The sequence below is a fragment of the Heterocephalus glaber genome, unplaced genomic scaffold (genome assembly GCF_053883595.1).
Source record: "Heterocephalus glaber isolate CG9 unplaced genomic scaffold, H.glaber_assembly_v1.0 deba00000122, whole genome shotgun sequence".
NCBI classification, from domain to species: Eukaryota; Metazoa; Chordata; class Mammalia; order Rodentia; family Bathyergidae; genus Heterocephalus; species Heterocephalus glaber.
In genome coordinates, this window is record NW_028258138.1 from 25,265,449 (window position 1) to 25,291,144 (window position 25,696).

At 34.6% G+C, this 25,696-nt stretch overlaps 1 protein-coding gene across 4 annotated transcripts in view; it reads right to left on the reverse strand.

The window, feature by feature from the left end:
- Positions 1-99: 99 nt before the first annotated feature.
- Cxadr (CXADR cell adhesion molecule) overlaps positions 100-25,696 on the reverse strand; it is a 53,819-nt gene continuing 28,222 nt past the window's right edge. Inside the window, exons 3-9 of one of the 4 annotated variants that reach the window (XR_015452220.1) lie at positions 24,668-24,872; positions 19,364-19,519; positions 18,280-18,402; positions 17,658-17,796; positions 16,219-16,402; positions 5,494-5,594; positions 100-471 (exon numbers count right to left, since the gene is read on the reverse strand). Coding sequence is in view for 3 of the 4 variants with exons in the window: in XM_004842207.4 (XP_004842264.1) it covers positions 16,138-16,402; positions 17,658-17,796; positions 18,280-18,402; positions 19,364-19,519; positions 24,668-24,872 (888 nt within the window). In the remaining variant the exon portion in view is untranslated. Of the gene's footprint in view, positions 472-5,272; positions 5,595-12,077; positions 16,403-17,657; positions 17,797-18,279; positions 18,403-19,363; positions 19,520-24,667; positions 24,873-25,696 lie in introns of those variants that run through there. The other 3 variants (XM_021256124.2, XM_021256125.2, XM_004842207.4) reach the window with 3 other exon arrangements.

Genomic DNA, 25,696 nt, shown 5'->3' on the forward strand with positions numbered 1-25,696 from the left:
CTGTGAATAAAAATGAAAGAAACGGCAAAGGGGTTATTATATCTCGTACTTAAGATATTTAGCAAAGAGAATAAGAATTTCGAAGTTTCATTTTAAAAAATTAACTTTATTAACCATACCTTCCCAAAGGCCACATGCCAAAATATACATATAAAAAATCTGAAATTTGTTCATGGTAGCTAATTAAAATATAAATATAAAATATCTTTTAAATATAAAAGTGACCATGATTTTTCTAATCAAAAATTTGGCCCATCATAATTTGACCCACATGTGACTTACATGTCTTACATCATTTCATAAAGCAGAAATGTTCTTATAGCCACTCTATTCTTGTGCCTTGTGATTTAAAAAACTTAAGTGTCTCCTAGAGGTATAAATTAAAGTCAAATTGTACAGTACTTCAGATTCTTCAGCAGTCCTTCACACTTACACCACAGTAATCCCATCAGTCTTGTAAGTAAGTTTGAACTACAAAAAAAAAAAGAGAAACATAAGAGTTTGGCTATTTTTTTCCAAAGCTAAGTTTTTTAAAAACAGATCAGCAATACTTTCCTCACCATTCTCATCTTTGAATTTTTTTTTTTGGTACTGGGGATCGAACTCAGGTTCTTGCGCTTGTGCAGCAGGTGGCGAAACCACTGAGCTAAATCCCTGGCCCTCATTAAATTTTTTATCTTAAATTGTTCTGTTTTTAAGAAAGCCACAACCTGCTAATACCTCATTTAATGGCCTTGACTATTCCAAAAATTCCTGTCATTTTTTCAAAAAACTGTACTATTGAAGTGTAGAACACAGAAAAGGGCAAAAAATCACAAAGGTATAGCTCAATTGTGTGAAACAAGCCAGCTCTTATAGTAGAACTTACAGTGTTTGCAGTTTGATCAGGAAATTAATTTGGAGGGGAGATTCATTTTTAAACCATGGAGACTAGTTTTAATATTATGGTACTCTGTCAAGCTATATACATTAACATTTTTCTAAACCATAATGCAGTGTCCACTTTTTTCCCTTAAATCCTTTTTTAGTGGTAATTGGCATCGCAATGGCATTTTAAGGTTAAAAAACAAGTTTAACTCATTTGTTCCACTGTTCCCTTATGGGTCCTGGAGTTCTATGGTGATAATAAGACTTATGGGCAAATTGGTATAAAGGTGGAAAGCTTCAAGTATTTATATCACAGTTAGCAGATAGCATTTGTTCTGTTAATCTGCCTGTGTTGCAGATACTGTATAAGCCTTTGGGAAAATCAGAAGCATAATAGCCACTCTCAAGAAGGAACATTATTATTTTTTTTTTTTTTTAGGAACATTATTTTTGACATACACCTAGTAACCAGAGCATTCTTCCAAATTAAGACAAAATCTCTTTTTTATTAGTGCTAACAATTAAATGACAGGATCCCTGGGAGTAAATGCTAATTTTGAATTTGACTACCAGAAGAAGACTGCTCTTTCAACTCTATCCTTTATCTTATTCTAAAATTTAAATAAAAACTTTTATGTAAAGCTTTCATCAGTAGGGCTTTTCCAATCTGTTTCTAATGAAATTCAGTCTCAGTAGTTAGGTTTCGTAGTAAGCATGGGATACAAAAATTTGCCAAAACCCTTCTCAAATGCCTTAATAGGAACTAGGCTAGGAGTCAATAGGAACTAGGACTCAATATTTTTCTCTTAGATAACTCCAGGATTTCATTAAATGAAGACAAACATGGCTACATAATTCCAGCTTGAAAACCTATGAGGTTGTTTGAAGCAGAGGTGGTTAATGTAACAGTGTACATAATGGCTTTGATTTGGGTTCTTTTTGAGACAGAGTCTCACTGTAGTCCAGGCTTGCCCCAAACTAGCTGAGGCTGGCTTTAAACTATCTGACAGCCTCTCAAGTGCTGAGATTACAGGTATGCACTACCACACCCATCTGGAAGATAATTTAATTCTCCATTTGCTTTTATGTTTATAGATATGACTTCAAAGCCTTAAATTTTAGAGGTTACACTTAGACATGAATGTTTGAAAACTTTGTAAGTTCTATTATATCAATACTAAAGTGCTCATTTCTGGTTTTGGGTACAATATTTATCTCCTGGTATTTAATTTTTAAGTAAATGATTTCAAACTAAGCATTTATGCTGACTTTTATTCAGCTATCAGTTTTTTAATAATTGATAAATGAAAAGAGGGAGAAAAAACTTACACCTACCATGTGCATTTTATCTTGTAAAGTAGTTGCAATTCTATTTATTTGACAGGTAATTGTAAACAGTTTGTTTTTATTGTATGTGCCAATACTTTATTATAATAACCCCAGGAGGCCAATTACCATTTTTATCTGAGTTTAGCTAAGAACTCTCAGATTAGTTAAAAATGCTCAGGATCACAGAAGGTTAAGCAGTTAATGCCTTGACGTACAGATAAGCTAAGCTTTTTTAAAACCCTAGGCTCCATGAGATTCATTGTTAATTATCTCATGGTATATAAAATCTACCAAACCTTGAAACTTATGAGAAGGGCTGAGTATCAGAGCAATATTTGAAAAAAAGGAAACTAAAGATTAAGTGAATGAGAAAACAGGACAGCAAAGTATATTAATGAGTTAATTGTTAGGAACTACAGATATTTCTGAGAAGAGGACTAATTAATTTTTAGCTGTGTTATTTGCTTGAATTATAAATCAAATGGTAAAAGACAATACGACACAGTGGACAAGAATTAGGATAAGAAAGCAAACTGTACCAATTGGTCAAAAGGAAAGATCACAGAATTAGTACTAATGCCCAAAGTTATCACAGTCTAACTTTATTATCAAATATTTCGTGATTTTAACATGTATACTACGTTAATAATCCTTGTGCCAAATTTTTCTGTATACCTCTGGAATTTGTAGTCTAGTGGACGAAGCAGTTAATATTGCTGTAGGGAATCACAATATCCCTGCATTATAGATGTCTCATTATGACATTGACTCATACAAGTTGTCAACACAAACACAAATTTATAAAATGTATGTACTTTATTCATTGCAGAAACTATTACCTGTTTCCCAGTTTAATAGCGTTAAGCTATCTTCCTGGCTTCTTTGTTCTTCTTTCACACAAATGTAAGGATATTGTAAGAGCCAAAATAGAAACATATTTAATCCTTAACAAGAGCATTAACACTTTTAGCAGATGCATCACTGAAATTAGTGTGGTTTGATGTTTATTTCATAAAACACAACCAGAAAAATAAGAGTCAAGTTTGTTCCTATCTTCAAAAAAGGAATAGCTGGGGCTGGGGATTTAGCTCAGTGGCACCGTGCCTGCCTTGCAAGCACAAGATCCTGAGTTCAATTGCCGGTATTCCAAAAAAAAAAAGGGAATAGCTAACTACAGAAAGGACTTATAAAAGTTAACATAATTATAGGAAATTATTGTTTAAATTTTATACCATTAGGATTTTGATAATCATAGTATGGCTAAGAAACTACCATGTTATATGTATACATACATAAAACTTAAATATGGGTGAAAAGCATTTATATCCATGTTAGATTTTTAATGTGTCATTTCTATATATAGTAACATGTTAGTGTCTTGGCCATTAAGTGTATCAACTTCACTAGTAAATAATTCAAACTGAAAGATTTATCTTGGTGATCATAAGATTAATGCTCCTTGTTTAAACACTAAACAACGTATACATGTATCAAAACATCACATGGTACCCCAGAAATATGTAGAATTTTTGTATTTTTGTGTATCTGTGAAAAATATTTAAAAGCATAATAATATTCATTATTGGTAAGGGTGCGGGGGAAGTAAGTTACTCTCTATTATTAATAGAGATTTAAAGGTATGTAATCTTTTTGAAGGGCAGTTATACTTTGTTGAAATGTGTATCCTTTAACCAAGGAACTGTATTTCTGCAAATTTATCTACAGAAGTACTTAAATAAGGGAATAATTATCTATGTAAAAGTATTTGTTGAAAATTTTCTTGGGATTCAAAAAGAAAACAACCACCAAGAGATAAAATTTGAACATTTACTCAAGGAAATATGTGGAAAATATCATGAAACCATTAAAAAGTTAGATCAATTTGTAATGATAGAGAACAAACTATTGAAAACGCAAAAATTAAAATGTTATTTTAATAACATTAAATTGGTGGGTGTCAATATTGTTTAAAAAATGAATACCCAGTGTTGTTCGTAGTTAAATATCCTCAGAGGCGGGGGAAGGGAGACAAGGCTAGACACTTATTTTTCACATTGCACATTTTAATTTTTAGATTTTTATAGTGAGCACTATTATTTTGTAAATAGGAGGGTAAAAAAATTCTTTAAAAACACTTAGAAAAGAAAAATAAAAAGTAAAAAGCACTTAAAACAAATTCAATGGATTTTTAGCAAATACAAATATTACACCTCACTGATAATAGCCTAACAAAGAACTTCCACAAATATGGAAAAGTTGATGCTCAAAAATGCTTTATTGTGGCATTATTTCAATAATGAAAGATTACATTTCATTCACACTGTGTAAGAGTATAGAGCCAAAAAAGATTGATGTATGTATACTGATAAGAAAAGATGGCTATGACATTTTAGGTTAGGGGTGGAAATAGGTGTAAAAGATGAAGATAATAGAACTTAATAAGTATTTAAAATCAAATGAGATGATACTTGAGTATTTGGCAAGTACCAAATGTTCAATGTATTTTATTTATATAAGGTGTATGAAGGCTGAAAATCCATATAAAAATGACAATAGAACTCACCTAAATTACCACAGGATAATATTACAATATTAATGTATACAGGTATATTAAATATTTCACCTAGCAAAAATGAGAAGAACTATGCTTTCTATGTGATAAGCCTGTGTACATTCTAGTATGTCTTTACATTACAAATGAGGAAATTCAGTACTCAAGCACATTGCCCCAGGGACTCTTACTGAACTTTAAACTCAACCTCTGGAATTCCAGAACACATGCTTCTAGGAGCTAGGGGATTGCAAACGCTGATCTGTCAGTAGTAGTTACATTTAAGTTGTTAATAATAGTGTGTGAACATTACTGTCATGTAGGAGAAAATAAACAAAATTTTTGTATTCTCTTAGTCTAGACCTGATGTCAATGAAAAGCAATAAATGACCCACACACAATATATATAATAATATAATTATATAATGTTTTATATATATATAAAATTATATATATATATATTGGCCACAAGAGGGCATCAGACATTGTTTTTCCAACTACAAAGCTAAAGGTTGGATGGAAATAATAATGTCCCTTCTATACGAAAAGTATTAATGGTTATAGTCTAAAACACTGATTTCCTGTAGTTTTACATGTACACATTGTTATCAGTAATGGAAAAGCTTAAACATACAACAGTTATTATATACAACAAACATTTGTCAGTTATTTTTCTAGTTTTGTTTTTGTTAAATTGTTTTTGAGACAGGGTCTTGCTGTGTAGTTTAGGCTAGTCTTGAACTCACTGTGTAGCCCAGGGTGGCCTCAGATTCGCAGTGATCCTCCTGCCTCAGCCTCCCGAATGCTGGGATTACAGGCATGTACCACCACGCTGGCCTCTATTTTTCTGTTTATAAAAGTAGTACTGTTCATTTAGGAAAAAAAATATACAAAAGTACAAAGACAAATAATCAAAATCACCTATCATCCTTCCAGCAGATGCAGTCACTACAGGACCTTTTACTTCTATACTCCGATGCTATTGTGTTATGATATGAAAAATACTCCTTTTATGGTCAGGATTTTAAAATGTGGAATATTTTCTTATTCCATTGATTCTTTTCTGAAACATGATTTTTAAGTTATGTGCCTTTATTTTAAAATTTTTTTATTAGATACTAAGCTACAGACCTCTTTTGGAAATGTCTTTTCATCAAGTATCTATCTCAGTGTACACCACACTGTGAGATGGTGAGTCATCCACCCCCCCTCCCCTTCCTGGTACTGGGGACTGAGCACTGACCTAAATCCCCAGGCATTTCAATTTTTTTATTTAAAATTAAATAGGCTTTTACTAAGTTGCCAGGTACCTAGGCCAGGCTCAAACTTGTGAGCTTCCTGCCTCAGCCTCCCAGAGTACTGAGATTATATGCAAGCTCTGTGACACTCAGCTGAGGAGTATTCCTTTAAGGTCCAGAAATAAATGGACAAGTTAATTGCATGACAGAACTTCTAACTCTGCTAACTCTGCATTTACACACAAAAATATACAGACAATACACTTTTAAGAATCAAGTTATAAAATTCAACATAAAAATAGCTAATTTGTGATTCATTAAACTCCTTGAAAAATATTGCTTTTGCATCTTATAAATCATCCATCAAGAACTTTTTCTAAGGAAGTGATAGTAAAATATACTGATCAAAAATGAAAGTGGGGCTAGGAATGTAGCTCAGTGGCACAGTGACTTCCTAGCATGCATAGGGCCCTGAGTTCACTCTCCAATACCACCACCACCACCACCAAAAAAAAAAATCTTAAATGTAGGTCTTTTGCTGCAGGCTGTTTTCTCTGTAATTTGCATCCATAGTGTATAAATCCCCATTTAAAGTTTGCTTTCTTTGCAGTAAAGTGAAAACCTAGTATAATTTTGAAGCACTATGCTAACAGAACTAGATTCCCATACACACACAGTGCTAGGGACCAAACCCAGAGCTCTACACGTTACACAAGTGTTCTACCACTGAGGCACATTCCCAGCCATAGAATCAGATTTTTATTTTTGTCACCATATTTAGTATAGTGGATGTGTATGAGTTTAAAACAAAACTGCCTCTAAAATGCCATCTTTCACCAAATAAGCATTTTCTCCCATTGTTCCTTGATTCTGCTTTATTATTTTGGGAGCACTCTGAACTTTCAGATTTGCACATCCTTAAACTTGTCCAAGTACATTAGGAAGCATACATTAACCATCCTGTGCTACAATACTCTTTTCCCATAGACTACCTTCACATCACTACTATAGACCAAAATAAGTGAGACAAGCCCAAGCTACATCTTTAATAAGAATCATCACATATTAAGTGTAGTACCAGCCAAGTGCTGTGGTAAGAACTTTATCTGATGGGGCGGGGGTTTAGCTGAGTTCCACTGCCTCTGCCTCACAAGCACAAGGTCCTGAGTTCAAACCTAGTACCAAAAAAAAATTGAGAACTTTATCTGATGTATATTCATGAAGTATACAGATCATTACTCATTTGCTCAGTGGCTGAGCCAGGATTTGCATCAGTAGCTCCAAATCCCAAACTTAACAATTATACTCACTGCTTCTAACTGAATCCTTCCATTCATCATAAATCATGGGGAGCCTAAGTATTTTCCATCCAAGTTGATAGCATAGAAAAAGCAGAGGAAAAGCATTTATTTATGCCCATCTTGAAAGCACTGACTTGTGGCCCTAATGGATACTTTTTTAGCACAGCAACAGAAAAGGGAGTCAGTTAAGAACTGTTCTATGTGAGATGCCGTACCTGTGAGCAGTCCTACAGTTCTGCCCCAAGTTCTACTACATGATATTTTAACAGAGATGACTAGATCATAAAGAGGTCTGTTTGATTGCTTTTCTAAATTTTTCAGTGAAAGGGTTCAAAAAGGAATCTCCTCTGACACTTGGGATACTGCTGAATTTTAAAATTATTTATTATAGTAAATAGAAAGACAGGACTATACTTTTATTTCTTAACATGTGAGTAATCATTGCAATGGGCTCATTCATTAATGCCAGCATAAGCAGAATAAATTTTAAACTGTTAGTGGCTACCTTGGATGAGATGACAGTGTTTCAAGTGTTACCTTGGTATTAAAGTGGATGATATACAAAAGTAGTATCTATACACTGCAGAAAATTCGAAAACTATCACCCTCAATTCATCTCTTAAAATTTGGTATATTTTTCCTGTAACCATCATAGACATTTTAAATTTTTTTAAAAATCAACATTTATAGCTATGGCCTGGGCTCAGGAGGCTGATGCAGGACTTCAACACTGAGCCCAGCCTGGGCCATTTTGTAGGATCATGTCTCAAAAAATAAAAAGTGCCATGGATGGCAGAGCACTCCTGGGATCAAACCCCAGTACAATTAAAAAAAAAAAAAAAAACTTTGTGTGTGTAAAACTTGAACTGCTATGTAAATTTTTTCCATTTAATTACATCATGTCTTTGCCCATAACAAGAAATCTAAATCAAACTTATACATACATATATTCATGAAGCCTTGTTAGTGCACCTTTACCTTGTCCTGAACATAGCAGATAGTACCTTTCAGCAAACAGGAGAGATTACATGCCCACTCATGTAATTATTTAATTTTATGTTATGTTGTTCCTGTAAACACGTAAAATGTCCCCATTGATTAAAATGTGAATGTTGGAGAACTATGATTTTCCAGCATTTGCAAATTGCATTCACTGGTATCTTCTCTATCATACTCTCTGTCCTCCCTCCCAGAATTGCAAGGTTATTCTGTTGCCTAGAAATATTCTTACTGTTGATAGTTCTGGGACTCTATGTAAGAGGAGAAAATATCTTATTTAGCAACATTAAAAGAGCACAGTTTAAAAAAAAAAAGGCACCGTGCCAGCAAAATTTCAATATTCAACTTGAAATAGTGTGTGACAGCTGTGCTAGCACATACCTAGCTACAGCTTATTTTCAAGTATAAGGTAACTCATTTTCTTCACTGATTTAGTTTGCACTGATTCCATATAACTTTTGAGTAAAAATTCCAGCAACCTGAATAAACCAGGTAAGTTAATGAGAAACATACCATGATGGGGTTTCATGTGGCAGTGGCTTAATGTGAACACAGAGCTGCTGTGATTATTGTTAACCAAAAATTACTGAGAATCTGTTTTGAACCTTTAGGGTGAAGATGTCTGCATCTTTAAGAAGCATGGCATATGCTTAGAGGAGACACTCCAAGGTACAGTATAGTATCAAGGTATAATATCCAGAAGGGAGAAGTCAGGTTAAACAAGAATGGTTTGGAGATGGCTTCTTTAGTGGTAGGATTTAGGAAAAAGTAGGATTACATGGTTAGCAAAAGGCAGAACCATAAACAGCCAATTATAAATGATAACCTGATGGGAAATTTGCCATTCATGTCATACAGGGCTAATTAGTACAGTGGTGCCTTAATTAATAAACAATTCTTTCCACAATTCTGGTCACAAACCCAATTGGATGAGAACTGAATCTTGTAAGAAATGGTGTTTTCATTTCAGTGACAAAGCAACTATCTTTGTTTTGATACCAAGAAATATTACAATAAAACCAGGCAACCATTTTTAAGGATATACATTTTTCAGATACACTAGTCAAATTTTTCTAAGTTTGTGAACCCCCTCCCCCCAAAAAATTCCATTAGTGACTTACCATGGAAATCAGTCACCTGAAAAGGGTTTAATTGGATTATCAGAGTTTATTATTCATAACCCCCAGACCTACTCGGTTGAGTATCTGAGGGCTTTAGAAATTTAAGATTCTCCAGATTTTTATAGTAATTTTGCTTTAATGATAGCTCCTTTTGACTCAGGCCACCTCATTCTTTTTTGAGCAAGTTAATTTTTTAATACAAGTGTAGCCTTCCCCCTCTCTGTACATACTCAAACTTTTCTTCATGTGCCTTTTAGAGGAGACCCAACCAGGTATCTTGCTAACCGTAAGACACATACTTAATAAATACCTTTCCCTGTGCCCAGTTTCCTTACTAAATCTCCATTCAGCATTTACTGAACAATTTGCAAGTCATACAGTTAGGCACTGGTGATTGAGGTATGTAAACCACCTCAGGCCTTAAGCATGTGAGACAATCAGAACACCAAAGGATTTGTGTCATAAAAGACCCATACTGGCAATGGGGAGAGCTGCATAAGTAGCCTTGATTCAATTATTTGTGTGAAAAGCAGAGGCTGAATCACAAAAAAAAAAAAAAAGGAGTCAGTGTGTTTGAATTTAACATTTGCAGGGCAAATATACACTGGGTAAGTAAACAAGGGGGACTGCTCCTCAGCTGTGGAGGCCACATTCAGAAAGTCATGAAACTAGTCCCTTGGTTACCAAATATGACTCATATAAAGGCATTATTATCTGGAGGTATGGATAAAGTAAATTATAGAGAAATGTCAAGAAATGTGAAATGTCAGGAATTGTGAGAGAAGCCTTTTGTGTCATGTTACAATGACCTGGTTTTGACTTAGGGAAAAGACAAGATCATGATGGCTTCTAAAACTTCATTGGGGATTAACATCAAACTGAAATTTTCTGTATCTTCTTCCACCTCTCCCACTTTGTATTACAGAGGTAGAATTGTCATGCTAGGCAGTACAAAAAAAAATCGAGAACTTAAAAGACCCTGGTTACATATATGGGGGTTTATTTCTTTGCTTTTCATTAGTTTCACAAATTCTTAACTATCATCAAGGAGAACCTAACAACTTCCTTACCTGCAAGTTACCTTAGGGCAGAAGTTTTTTCCCCTATAAATATTTAACGGAATTTAAAAGTCATCTAAATAACAACAACAAACAATTCATTTATATTTGGAAATACCAGCCAAAAAAGAATCTGAGCTTAGTTTCTAGGACTGGCTCACCAATCTTTTCACTGCTGCCATTATCCCATTGTGAAATTACATTTGATTATGCCTTGGACATAAACGAGACCATTTTTATTTAATAACAAACTACTGTGTTGAAGGTTATCACAATTTAATCAGGATTGCTATTTGTTCTTTAATCAGAAATACCATCTGGTCTTTAGAGCTACATAATTAAAATATGCTCTAAATTAAAGGCATTAAATTATACTAATTTCACTTGGTTTATTTTACTGCAATCTCAATTTTCTGACGGCCAGTGGATCATTGTCAACATTTCAGCAACCAGAGATAAATACAAAGAATTTTCATTATTATAATAATTTTATCTCTAAAATTTTCAAACATTCATTGTAAACTAGGTATTTTTAGCCCCACTTTAAGCATTAGGAAACTGAAGTTAAGTGCAATAACTAGTAGCAAGCAGTATTCAACCACAACTGACTCTAAGTCATGGGCATTTCATCTCTTGATCCCAGAGTAAAAAATTCCACATTAATATAAAGTACTGGCTGTCAAATGGAAGCACTTTACTTCCCATGAGGGAGTACATTTGGTAATGTTTGGAGACATTTTTCAAAGTCACAAGTGTAGGAAGCAAAGGTGCTACTGATATCCAGTGGGTAGAAGCCAGAGGTGCTGTTAACATCTCACAATTCATAGGTCAGTGCCCTACAACAAAGAATTACACAGCCCAACATGTTGATGGTGCAGATATTGAGCAATCCTAGTATAAACAAAATATTCCTCAACATGTCTTCTTACAGGACTAATAGCCCATCCTTGCTTTTTCTAAAGTCAATGGAAATACATTTGTGTTCAACTAAAAAAGTCCTATGTTGAAACCTGAAAACCCAAAGTGATAGTAGTAAGAGGGAGGGCCTTTGGAAAATCAAGTCCTGAAGGAATTAGTGCCTCATAAAAGAGGTTTGAGCAAGCTCCTTCTTTCCATCCACCTTGTAAGAACACAGCAAGAGGTGCCATTTTTGAAGGATAAAGCAAGCCCTCACCAGACACCTAATCAGCAGGACCCTTGACTTTCTAAAACAGTGAGCAATAAATTCCCGTTGTTTATAAATTACCTAGTTAGTACATGGCACTGTTAAAACAGCAGGAACAGATTAAGATAGATATGTATTACTTAACAGAAGTATGCATACCCATTTTTAATTCATCCAAAAAACTCTGAGTTTATATTGTAAAAATCTGAAAAGACAGAACTGTGTAAGTTTCAATCTCAAACACTGTGTACTGTCACATAAATACACAGGAGTGGGGGAATATATGTATATTTGACATGTTTTCACTGCTGTATGATTAGTACGATCTTTTCTTGTTTAAAGGATGCACTGGGAAAGGATACTTCAATACAGAAAAGCAGTAAGAAATAATATACTGAAGCTTTAGTAGACTTTTTTAAAGAAGGGCACAATAAAGCCACACCACAAGGCAGAGAACCTCTTGATTTTATTTCAAAAGTACACAAGGTCACAAAACTAAGAGCAAGTTTTTGTTTTTTTTAAACAAATTTGTTCTTACAAATTTCAAAATCCACACCATTGTATATGTAAGTCAGAAATTTTAAATACAAAATCTGAAACTGACACTGTCAATATTCTATTTTGCAAATGTGAAGTGTCAAAATATTTTTCTCACTGATACAAGTGTATTTATCACTAAAATTCACAGGGATAAAAATGAGTCGATGAGTGAATTGTAGTTTTTAATACCTGCATAATTAAACAAGATAGCAGAGAATACAAAGCACTTCTTTGATGGAAATATTAGTGTCTGTGGTCAGTACGAAATCCAACTGATATTCACTATATTCTTAAATTACAAAATGGGATATTAATATAAAACTTGACTTTAAGAGGCAAGTGTTACTATCCATAAGGTAAATGATCGGCCCCCCCAAAAAAACCCTACAATTCACAAATTTATTATTCTCTGCTGCTCTGTAACATTTATATAAGGAGTTTGTGGTCACTTATGTACTATTTTAGTGTCAAAGTAGGCAAACAAGAAATTCTATTGAAGAACATGTTGCCTTTATTGCTGGACTACCCAAAGGCATTTGAAATATTAAAACTTGCCCAGAATGTTTACATTACTAAACACAGGAACATCATAAAGATATATGTACATACATATATATATATATATATACATACATATATATATACATACATATATAAAATAATGTCACAAGCCATTGAAAAGTTCAAATTGTGCCAACATTTTCTACAAACTACTCCATACAAGGCATCAAGAATCAAACACATAAAATAAGGACTTTTTCAGTTCATACTGGAATAAGCCATCCAAACCCTAAACACTGTTGAAATGCAAATTAGAAAACTATAAACATGCACATAACTTCAAATTTACATGCTGCATGCACACAAAAACAGACCAAAAATAGTTATTTTTACAAGCCATATATTATAGAATTTGGTAGCCAACTTCGTGGGTAATGAATTCTTATATTTAATCAACAGGCTTACTTGACCTTTTACTCACTCCAAATTTCCATGACTTAATTATAAATTTCTTATCTTTTGTTTTTGTTTTTTGGGTATTGGGGATCGAACTCGGGTCCTTGCGCTTGCAAGGCAGGCGGTGGAACCACTAAGCTAAATCCCTGGCCCTCTTATCTTTTTAATAGAAACCAAGTATTTCTTTACATCCATAATTTCTATGTATGATGACTTGGGTTTTTTTAAATTAACTTTGCCCTAAGACACACTCAGGATATATTCCCAATGTAATAAATCCTTGGCAAATAGTTCAAACTCAAAGGGAATAATTTGTCCAGAAAAACTGATCAGTGTATTCAGCAAGAGACTTTGGTAGGAGAGCTTTCTAACAGGAAAACATTAAGAAAAGCAGTAAGAAAAATTCCTGTAAACTACTTCAAACTCAAAGCACAAGATATGTAATTCACAGTATCACTTCTCTTCAAATTATCCTATGTAAATTTAAATGATGATACCAAATTTCTCAGATGTATAATAGAATCAAATGGTTTTGGTTTGAAGATGACGTACTACCCCTGACTGTTATTACTGGCTCTCTCACTGAGATGCTCTAATAAGTTTTTGTTAACTACTTAATCATTTGCAGTAATTCTACAATAAATATTTAATCTCTGGTTCACCTAAAATTAGCAGTGAGATTTGGGGAATTATTTATATTAAATGACCTTTGTATTAAGTGAAATTTACAGTAAGAGTAACTGGAGACAAGCCTAAAACTAAACTATGTCCTCTAATATCAATCACACCAAATCAGGTTACCCAAGTCATTTCTGAAAAGCTTGATTTTCAGATTATAGTTGATTATGGATATGAACTGAAATACTTTCTGAAACAGACTGATTTATAGCTGAACCTTAGATAAATATGAAGTCTAAGGAACGCAAAATCTTACATATATTCATTTCCCATAGTCATTTCTACTTGGATCAATAACAAAATCAGTAATAGGACAGACTAAAACAGTTTTGCTATTTGAAGTTTGTGTTCTACTTTATTCTTGTAATATCTTAAAAATAGGCCAACGTCTAGTGTTCAAAAATAGTTACTGTTATAAAATTAGAAACAGAGTGTTGGGGACATTAAAGTATTTAAACTCTTATGAACAACTGTCATTTAAGTTACATAAAAAAGGAAGAGGCAAGATTGAAAGTATGAGAATAGAGGATGTCACAGTGATGTGTTTTTAAAAACAGTACCTTCACCTCTAAGCACCTTTCCAGTAGGTGATAGCTAGCTCATAGGCACCAGAAAGTCATAACAGAAATTAAACTATCAAAAAAGGCACAGATGAAAATGTTAACACAAGTATAAAAAGTAATTTTACATAAGGTTAAAAACCTACTTAAAAAATGCTTCCTAATATGTAAAACTGTACATTAATTCATTACACATTCAGCTTAGATTTACCTTTTAAAAATGTATACAACACTCTGCCTAATCGTCAATACATACCAACATTAATTAACAATGCAGCATTTACCACCACAGCACCCAGAGATAACAGAAACCAATTCCCTACAAAAATCTAGGGAAATGGTCTTAGAGCTAATCCAATAATTTATTACAGACCTTATTTGCTATAAAGAAACTGTTGGCTCATTCTACCATATCCACACTCCCTCATAATCTTAAGGGAAATACAATAAATTCACTTTCTTCTACTAAAACAATATTTGTAACACATTTGGCAGGTAGGAGTTATTTTCTTCACCCCTTTTTCTTTCTTTTTTTTAAAGAATAAATCACTTTCACAAAACTAAGACTCAAACTTTTTAAAAGCTCAACCAAATCAGGCTGGAACTATACAAAGACACGCTTGGCCACACAACAGCGACTGTACATCCTCCCAAGTCTGGAGTACAGAACTGATGGAGGACATTTACTTGTGTAAAATGCATTTGATCACTGAGTCTACGATAAAAACATTCTCCAGAAACTACATTCAAGAGGATAAGTGTAGGATTACATATTTTGAAAACATAAAATATGTGTTACCATCATCCAAAAAAAAAAAACCTGAACCAGGGCTTAAAAACTCACACTTAAAATTTAGAATCAATAATTAGGAATTTTTCATCTATAATTATCAGATAACAACTGAAATATAACATTTTCTTTTTAGATACATACAACCTCAGGTGAGAGCCTGAAGTGTTTGGTTGAGAACTGTAAATGCTACATCTGGGATCTAGCTGGCCCCTCTTCCACAGACCACCACAGGCCTCAAGGCACCAGATCACTATCCAATAAACCTATCCCAATACTGCACCAATGGTGCCATCTATATATACAGCTGGTGCAAATGTTCTAACTGAATCTAACAGATGGTCCTTCAATTCAGCATATGAAAACTTACTATGTCCCTTTGGTGTTTAAAAAAATTCAATTCTCAAGAAATCATTTCATAGTTTATGAATGACTTGGAAGTAAAACTAGTCATTTCTAAAACATTATAATGTTTTGTTATTAGAGATGTTCCAAACACATTTAGAGTTTTCAAAGAAGCTGTATAAACAAGTACAAATATACTTAAGTATTTTTGCCAGTTATGTTTCTTTACTCATCTTGGGGACACTGTTGGAGCATAAATAAATGAGACAAACATATTAAAAATAATGGTAGAAATTATAAAGTACCACTTTCAGATGATTCAAGTAACCAACGTGGTATGTGTGTAAATTCATAGAGGTCTTCACCTATGATTCCATATACAAAGTGCTACATCTTACTCAGGTAAATTAACAGTTGTCTTTAAAATCAGCCTCTTAAAGATGGTTAACGTCTTTACTATCTTCAATGTCTTTACTGTTTCAAGACAACCAAATAAAACTTTGTGAAGCACAATTTTTAACAGCTGCTGGATAACTTTTCATATACTCTGAAGCTATTAACAAGATTTAAACTTGAACAGATTTTCATACATCAAAAGAAGAAAAGAAACGCAAAGAGCAAAGAAAAGTACAGAGGCTCTATACTATAGACCCATCCTTGCTCTGGGCTGGAATCATCACAGGAACCGCTCCCATTCGGCTTAGATTAGGGGCAGCTACCTTAGCGGATGGGAGAGTTGGACTCTGAGGAGCACGTTCAAAATCTTCACTTGGTACTTGGTTATACTGAGTCTTAGAATATCCTTCCATGTTGGAAGGAGACATGGATCCCAGGGATGAATGATTACTGCCAATGTAGCTTCTGGCAGTGGATGTCCGGCTCTTTGGAGGAGGAACATCTTCTCTGGAAAACAAAGTCCCCCATGCAAAAAGTTAAAAGAACAAGTTTCTAAAAAGTTTTAATTACGTAACATATGATGCATTACTAAGGGCCTTATTTAAGTATGAAGTATGTACATAAAAGTGAGTGCCACACAAAACAGACAGAAGCACGCATGTTATTAACTATGTATTTGTCTCCAACATATCATTTTGTACATGTGCTGCTGAAGCGAGCAACCTAATACATCATTTTAAGAATGTACAACTTCATAATGAAATATGTATTTTCATATTTCATAAAAATGTTCAGTTTCATAATGAACAAGTCTCAGTTTTATATCCTAGCATCAATGATGAACATTATCTAGTTACAGTAATTTAACACTTTCTGGCTGACAGAGAATTAACACCTACTGGCATATTTATTTCATGGATATATTCCCCCACAAAAAAGGAAAAAAAAAAATCCTATTTTACTATGAAAGTTATTTAAGACGTTAGCAGAAAACCTTGCAGATTTAAGTTTTCAGAGTGGGAATTTAGGCATAAGAATGTTCATACCAAGGACTGAGAAAGAATACATATGAGTAACTTTTAGGTCATTTTAAAAATGTTAAGTGCTCAGATCCCACCTACACCTATAAAATGTCCAATTCCATGGTGTTAAACTATTTATTCATGTTTTTTTTTCATTAAATTTATTGGTACATTTTAGGTATACATTACAGTTATATTCATCACTGGGAACTTATACCTTTACATGATATATCTTGGTTATTTTTTCCCCATTCTCCTTCATGCGTTATTTTTTAAAGATCTGTAAGATCTTTAAAGATCTGTAAAGATCTGATGTGCAACTCTAGTTAAGATCTACTAGTTTAGAATATTTAAGAAAATAAACTTACTCTATGAATAGTTCTGTAAATTATTCATGACAACCTGACACAACTAGTTTTTGGTTTTTTTGGTTTTTGTTTTATTTTCTTAAATTCTTTTATTGGTACATTTTAGGTATACAACACAATTACATTTCTCATTGGGAACTTGTACCTTTACATGATGCATCTTGGTTCTTATTTTTTCCCCATTCCCAGCCTTCCCTTCATGCCCTCCACCCTTCCCTATTTACAAAGACTTTATTTCCATTTTTTCCATTTCTCATCATTTTTCCTTTCCCTTCTTTCCTTTCCCCTGCCCCTCTCACTACTCAATTCTCATAGGAGAATAGCATGCTTCAGAGAACTAATGCTTTAGAAACATATCTGTCACTTAATTACCTTATATCATGGTGAACTTCCTTTTCATATTTTTCTTCTCTGCGCTTTTTATGGCAGCAAAAGATGATAAGACCAATGATCACAAGAGCAAGTAAAGTTCCTATAATAGCTCCTGCAATTGTTCCAGCTCTATTTGAAGCTAGAATAAGATGTTAATTAGTTTTTTAAAAAACTACATTTATGACACTGAAGGTAGGATACACAGTAAAATGACAGATTGATTTTGGTTCATATATTAATTAACTTTAAGAAACTAGCTTTTTGTGATACACTATGGAGAATCTATAAAAACAGTGTTCATTATGAACTGTTATTTTTCCAGCATAAAAATGATAAAATCAGGTAAGTATTTATTATTTAAAGCTATCGTGGTTAGCAAACAAGAATGTTCTCAGCTGCTCATACTTATAAAGGCTAAATATTGAAAAGTTGATTTCACAACTTTACCTTCTTAATAAAAGTTATTATTTCCTACCCATGAGCTAGAAAAGCTAATAAATAACCAAGCCACAGAGGATTCTGATCAAAGTTACCATCCCCTTGTCTTCAATACAACCTGGCTGACTAAATTAAAAGAGGCTGTATGAAGGTGACAGAAACAAAACAGAAAAAAGATACTTACGAGGAACAACATCTAGACGCAGCATACACTGATCAGAGCCCACTCTGTTTTGCACAGTACAGCTGTATGTTCCAGAGTAATCAGAAGTGGCATTCCTTACAGTTATAACAGGTGAAGTCATTTCTATGGGAGAGGAAAGAAAAGCAAACGTTTTTACAGAACATATTACTCTGAGTTTTCAATAAAATTAAACTCTACCAACTTTGACAATCCAGTTAAAATACAAAACAATGCTGGATGCAAATAAACTGCTGTGGAGCCCATGCATGCCTTCAGAATTAACAGTCATGCCTGCAGTTCCTACAGACCAAGGCAAAAAAAAAACCAAAACCCAAAAAATATAATCCTTCAGCCATAGAGTCTCAGCTAAAGCAAGGGTAAGTTGCAAGCTCATTTTGGGCCACATTTTAATGATAAAAAGTAGCTCATTCCATAAAGATTCTTTCATGCAGCAGGAAAATTTGCAAGACCTATTTTATGCTCCATTTGGAACATTCAAAAGAAAATCAGAAGGATCATCCAGTTTGGCCTCTAATGGAAGAAAAGAGAGGCAGAGAGAAAACTTACTGAAGACCAGGGTGGGGTGGATAGAAAGAGGGTAGAGCATGACAATCAGTTTGAACTAACAGGTCAATTATAATAACAGATCAGATTTAGGCAACGTGTAACTGCAATAAGCATAATACAGGTTTTCTGGGTTTTTTCTTATTTACAGAGCAGCCCTGGGTGGAATACTGTAGCATCAACATGAATCGAGCCAAAACACTCAAGATCCCAACGTTTATTACACTTTAGCCACTAATTTGTGATTATAAACATTTCCCAGCAAATAAAAATAAAATCTTCCAAAGGAACTAATTATAATATTCTAAAAGATGAAATCATTGTAGAAACATTTTTTCATTTACATGACACTAACTTGTCATAAATCCAAATAACTCCCATGTAGATTTTGATTGCTCTATATAGGAAAGGGAAGGCATTAAGGAATTAAAAATTAAAAATATGTAACATACACATACAAACCCCACTAAATTATGTCCAAATCAGCGGCACATGGTACAATTTGTATCATGAGAAGTACCTGCTAACCATAGGGTAGGCATTTTCTGGGAGTCAGACAACTTTTGCCATTCATATCGTAATGGAAGTGAACCTTCTTTTGGTTCACATTTTAGTTTAAAGTCATTTCCAATTTCTTCTGATCCATCAACGAAACATCTTGTACCTGATGGCTTAACTGAAAAGAAAATAAATTCAACTTTATACAAGAAAATGAAATTTTTATAATAGGTTAAACACACAGCATGGTGCATAACTACTGATAACTGAATCATTATCACTTGGTCCTGGACTCACAACTAACAAAAGAATGATAACAATAGGTTGTCAACATCAGTTTACTCAGCTTGTCAAACACAAAACAAGAATAAGCTCAGGCAAGCAGCCATTTGCACAAGGAGGTTGGCAGCATCTCAAGCACAGCTCTGCCCTCCATTCCATGGGCACACGTGAAAAAAAGCAAGGATGATGCGAGCTGGGCGACTTGACACTCAAAGAAGCTCCCCCTCCACTCCTTACCTCTTCTCTGTACTTGAAATGCAGTCCTCTAGGAGGATGTGTCAAGTCACACTGACAATCAGGGGCTTTATTATCAATAATGCTGATAACAGGGACAATTCTCTTAGTGCAACAAGGACAATTTAACATTCCGTATGTACATTAACTCAAATCCACTGAGAGAGTAGTGTTATTAAAAAAGTAAATCTTTTTTTTTTTTTAATCTCCATGTTTTCTACATCTCCTTGAATAACTGTTTATAGTAGCTACTAAACCCCCACTAACTGCAACTTACCACAACCCTGGTGTTGCATAACCTTCGGCTAAACTTCACTAAGGCATAACATTTGTATACTAAAATGAGCAGTTAATCATGTAGGCTGATCACTTTTAACAAATACATACACACAGTCATCATTTGGTATCCTCAGAAGGAAAGTGATACTAGGACCCTCTGCAGATACCAAAATACTGGGATGCTTAAGTGCCCTACTGACTCAGTGGCAACTCGAGACTACCTGTAATAACTAATATAAGGTAAACGCTACAAAGATACCTATTATAATGTATTGGGGCTAGAGAAAAAAGACCCCAAAAAAGTCTGTACATGTTCAGTACAGACATACTTTTCTCAGTATTTTTGATCCATGGTTAGTTCAATCTGAGGATGCAGAATGCAAGGATACAGAGGGCCGACTATATCTATTAAGCATCAATCCAGTCCTCTCAAAAGAAAGCCCCCTCCCCATGCTAGCTGCAGTCAATCTCACTTCAAACCCTTGTGTTCTCCTCACCTTCTACAATCATATACATGAAAATACAGTACATATACTCATCTCACCTCTTTCACTCAGGATGCTTCTGAAATTGTTCCATGTTGTATTCATTGGTAGTCATTCTCTGTTACTGCAGATTAATATTCCATTGAATGACTATAACATGTTCACTTTTCCATCCACCCTACTGATAAATACTGTCTGTAGTTCTGGGGCTATTATTAAAGCCTAATAGGCTAAACTGACCAGGAACAAGTATATCTACCAAAATCCGAAATAGTTTCTCTGGTGTAAGAAATTGAAAGTGTAAATAAGGATCAAAATGTATAATAGATGTGAAATAGGAAGAAAAGGTCTAAAGGGGAAGGGGAACTGGAAGGGGTAGAGAAAAGGAAAGAAGGGAAACGATAAAATATGAGAAAAGGAAAATATGGAAACAAAGTCTTTGTAAATAGGGAGAGGTGGAGGGGTTGAAAGGAAGGCAGGGGAAGGGGGAAAAAAAATAAGACCCAAGATATATCACGTAAAGGTACAAATTCCCAATGATGAATGTCCTCGTATTGTATACCTAAAATGTACCAATAAATTTAATGGAAAAAAATCAGATTAACCATGGTAGAAGGCACTATGAATAAAGGTTTATGAGTTTTACAAATCTGCACTGTTATAAACACCACTGCTTGAACACTTATGTAATGCTGTCATATATTTTCCTTTTAGGGGGTAAATCTGGGTCACATGTAAATATATGTCCAACTCTTTAAGATAATTTTAAAGTATTTCCCAAAGTTGGTCAGCGGGACTTGTCATACGCAGTGGAGTACTTTCAACTAAGGCTGTCAATCACAATGTCAGACCTTCAAAAATTTTTATACTCCTTAACATATTTATTTCTTCTGTTCATCTGTTATTCCTTGCATTTTTAAAAGGGAGATCAATAGATGCATTTAGCTGCATTATTGATTTTTCTAAACAAATTGTTTCTTTTTCAGATTGATCAGTTACCCTAGACAAATGAACTTTTTAAAATAAGTTTGGCAAATGAGATATTAAAGCAATGCTTCTTACACCAAACCTTTGCTAGTAATATATTCTAATCCTAGTTCTAATTCTTAACCTTTCTACTAAAAATGTCTCTTTTCCATACCCCAAACATATCCAATAATGAGCAATTACTTAAAGCTGGTTTTACAAACTTCAGGGTCCAGCAGTGATTTCAACATATTCTATCCACAAAAGAACGAGAGTTTATCAACCCTAGTTTTTGAGTATCATTTTGGAGCAGCCCAACTACTTTCTAGTGAGAGAGAAAGTGCAAATCTTTTTTTACAGGCCCACCTCAACCATTACATCACAGGGAGTATGAACTCTTGACCCAGAACACTCTTGCTGACCACTAAGCTTAGCTTCCGAAATACCTTTGGTGGCCATCGACCTCAGAACTTTTGCCTCCATGGACATTGGCATAGCCAGCAATTCTTCCCAGACAAACGTATGAGATCATCGAGCTGTACTTGGTCGTAGTATCCTACCAATTTAGTGATGCTGTGCTCCATATGTGAATTAAGAGTGGTACCTCAGTTTACGAACTTAATTCTTTCCCCAAAGTGGATGAGAACTGAATCAAATTCGAGGGTTAAGCTATGATGTTGACCTATGAGGAAATTTGATTCAGTTCTCATCCAATTTGGTGTGCGACCAAAATTGTGGAATGAATCATACAAAGTTCCAAGGTATCACAGTAGATTATCAGCCTTCCATGCTAGTGGTCTACCTTAGTCTATAGGAAATACATTTAAATCCCTATATGGGGACAAGGTATACTTTTATCATTACATCATCTTTCCAAGAATGCTATTTCTGCTTGGTTCAAAATGAAAAAAAATGGTTTTTTGTACCGGGGATCAAACTCAGGACCTTGTACTTGCGAGGCAGGTGCAGAGCCACTGAGCTAGATTCCCCCTGCCCTACCCCCCGCCTTTCTTTGGTACTGGAGATCAAACTCAGGACCGTGCGCTTTCGAGGCTGGTGGAGGCACCACTGAGGTAAATCCCTGGCCCGGTTCAAAAATATTTTAACCACCTATAATCCCAGCAGTCTGGAAAGATGATGCAGGAGAATTATAAATTCAGACAAGCCCAGGCAATTTAGTGATTTAGTGAGATCCTGTCTCACTAAAATTAATTTTTTAATTTAAAAAATTCTTTTTAAATCCTGGGGATGTAGCTCAGTGCAAAGGACCTGAGTTCAAACCTCAGTACTGCAAAAACAAAATAATTCATTCAATTTTACCCCAAACAAAAGCCATCAACACATGCTAAAACTAATGGGCAAAAGTTAGGGGAGAAACAGAATATGTGCAGTCGCAAAGTAGAATCCTTAAGATTTTTTTAATTTCAGAGGGGAAAAGAGTAACTTTATAGTGTAGAAGCTCATCAGGTAAAATTTAAACCAACTAGTCACAATTAAACTGAGACATGACATCATGTACCCCTTGATATGATGGGAAGAGATTAAAGAGACATTAATTAAGTCCACTGTGGATTCTTGACTCTATGCTAGAATAAACTGGGACATTAAACTGTGAAATTCAAATTTGTTCTATATTTTAGTTAATTTCTTTATTTTGATAACTACAATGTGATTTTGTTAACACTGGAAATTGCTTTCTAGTATTTTCAAAATTTTTCATCTGATGCTAGCAAAATAACGGGGCAGGGGGACTGAGATGTGTTCTATACAAGTTATCCACTCTCTACAATGGATGTAATCATTATGCACTGCAAACATGTACTAATAAAAATTTGTAAAAATATTTTTCTACAAAACTAAAAATTATTTCAAAATTAAAGTGTGTGGCAGCAGAAGCTCTGTCCTGTATCAATGGCTTGTAAATCCCCCAAGACACTTAGGGTCAGAGCTGACTAAGCCTTTAGCCCAGCTATTGACACTGTGTCTGGCAGCATGCTGTTGTGTGAGTGCACTACGTACATCTTGAAAACTACCAGTTATGCATGCTGTACTTTTCAGAACTCCACAAACTAAAGGTCTTAATAATAGACACTGTAAGAGCTCCAGGAGAAGGCATTGGTAATATGAGGCCACAATACTAACCTATTAATTAATCCCTTTGTTATCATTTCCCACTTCAGCTTCTTTTTTGAGCTGCAACCATGTGAACTTTTAGTGTATCTGAAAGAGCAAAGCAGTCTCTAGCAATGGAGGGAAGTTACAGCAATATGCCATCCTTCACATCCAGTCAACTAAGTCAGCTGGGTTCATGGCCACACAGCACCCAGAGTTCAATGAACGAACTTTCATTACCCTATGAGTGCCATGGTAGCAATTCCTTCAGAACGGAAGTATTAGGGAGTCTCTCCCAGTGAACCAAAGGCACGCTCCAATGGACTATTATTCAGGTGGGTCACTAGAGGGCACTTCATCTGATCTTTCCCCAGAATATCCAGACCGAATTTATAAGGAAAGCTGGTATATAAGCTTCCTTACAATTCTCACTTTTAAAAGAAAACAATTCTGCAGGTTTCTCCCAGCAGCTGTCATGACTCATCTGAAAACACAGAAGGAAGTTCTTCTCTGGCTCTGTGACAGCCTCAGTAGATCAGATTATTAGTCATCCTTACTTTCCTTCAGCAATCACTTCCTTCTTCCTTCTCATATCCTCATTTTATCCCTTCTCTCCCTCTCTCAGGCTTGAATTCAAGGCCACCTGGCTATCTATGGTATGTATTCTTCACAGAGCTAAAAAAGGGGAGACTAGGTCAGTGTTTCTTCCTTGTCCATTCTGAGGATCAGATGCTGGACCTGGAGATTTAGTGTAAAAGGGCCATTCCTGCGATTGATTGATTGATGGATAGACAGATATCCTAGCTTTATGTTTTATGCTATTTGAGAAAAATCACGAACACTTTCAAATGTTTAAAATCCCTACTCTAAGAAACTAAGGTCTATCTTACAGTGATGTTGCTCCTGCAACACTATGATCACTCCTCTTGTTTACTAACTAACCGGTTAATACAATAAAAACAACTTACCAAGAACTGTCAGCAAAACTTTCTTATTTGCAACACCAGGAGCTTTTTTCACTTTGCATTGGTATGTGCCAATATCCGATAACTGTAAATTTGTTACATTTATTGATGCATCACCAGATTTGAGATCATTACTCGTAAAATGTACTCGTCCTTTCAGAGCTTCATAGTAGTTATCATAAATTTTGTCTCCAGAATATAAAATAATCTAAAAGAAAACCAAACATGAGTAGCAAATAACAACAAAAAAAAACCTGTCTCATTAAAGGAACAATGATACACCAGTACTATAGAATCTAAAAACAGAAATAGTAGAACACCATATTATGAGAAAATCTATAACTATCCAAATGACAGAATAAGAAAACAGAAAGGGACCAGTGATTTCCTTGAGTTTACTCCCATGCTCCCATTTTAAATGGGGAAACCAAGATCCAGCATAATTACATAACATAGGTCTGTAATAGGAGATTTATGAGACTCGACAAAGATGCAGATTTGTTCATTCCCATTCACTCCATGTTTCAAGTGCCTCCAAGCCTGCAGTGAATCAATGACATGTATAAAATCAAGAATACAGTGCCTCCTCTCTCTATAAAAAGGCTTATCAAAATTTACCCACGGCATTCAAAGACATTAGTTTTGCCTTACTACTACTATGAAGGCACTTGAAGGTTCTAGATTCTAATGTACAAAAGCATAGACTGAGCCTCCTAAGATACATGTGCCCAGGTGAACAAGAGCTTTCAATGACTCCACTGAGTTTTCTGAATTACAGGCTTTGATGGCAGCGATCAAAGACTATGTTTAGAAAGAAAATAAAATCTGTGTTAAGTTTGGCTTAGAGGAGAACAGTAGTCATCTCTAACAAACTCTAAAGTTAATTTAAAACATTTCATAATTTTTCACATTCTAAAATCCCATGCTCTATTCATATAACACTCAAGGGAGGAAAGGGATGTAGCTCAGTGGCACTGCACCTGCCTGGAAAGTGCCAGGTCCTGAGTTCAATTCCTGATACTGGGGGAAGAA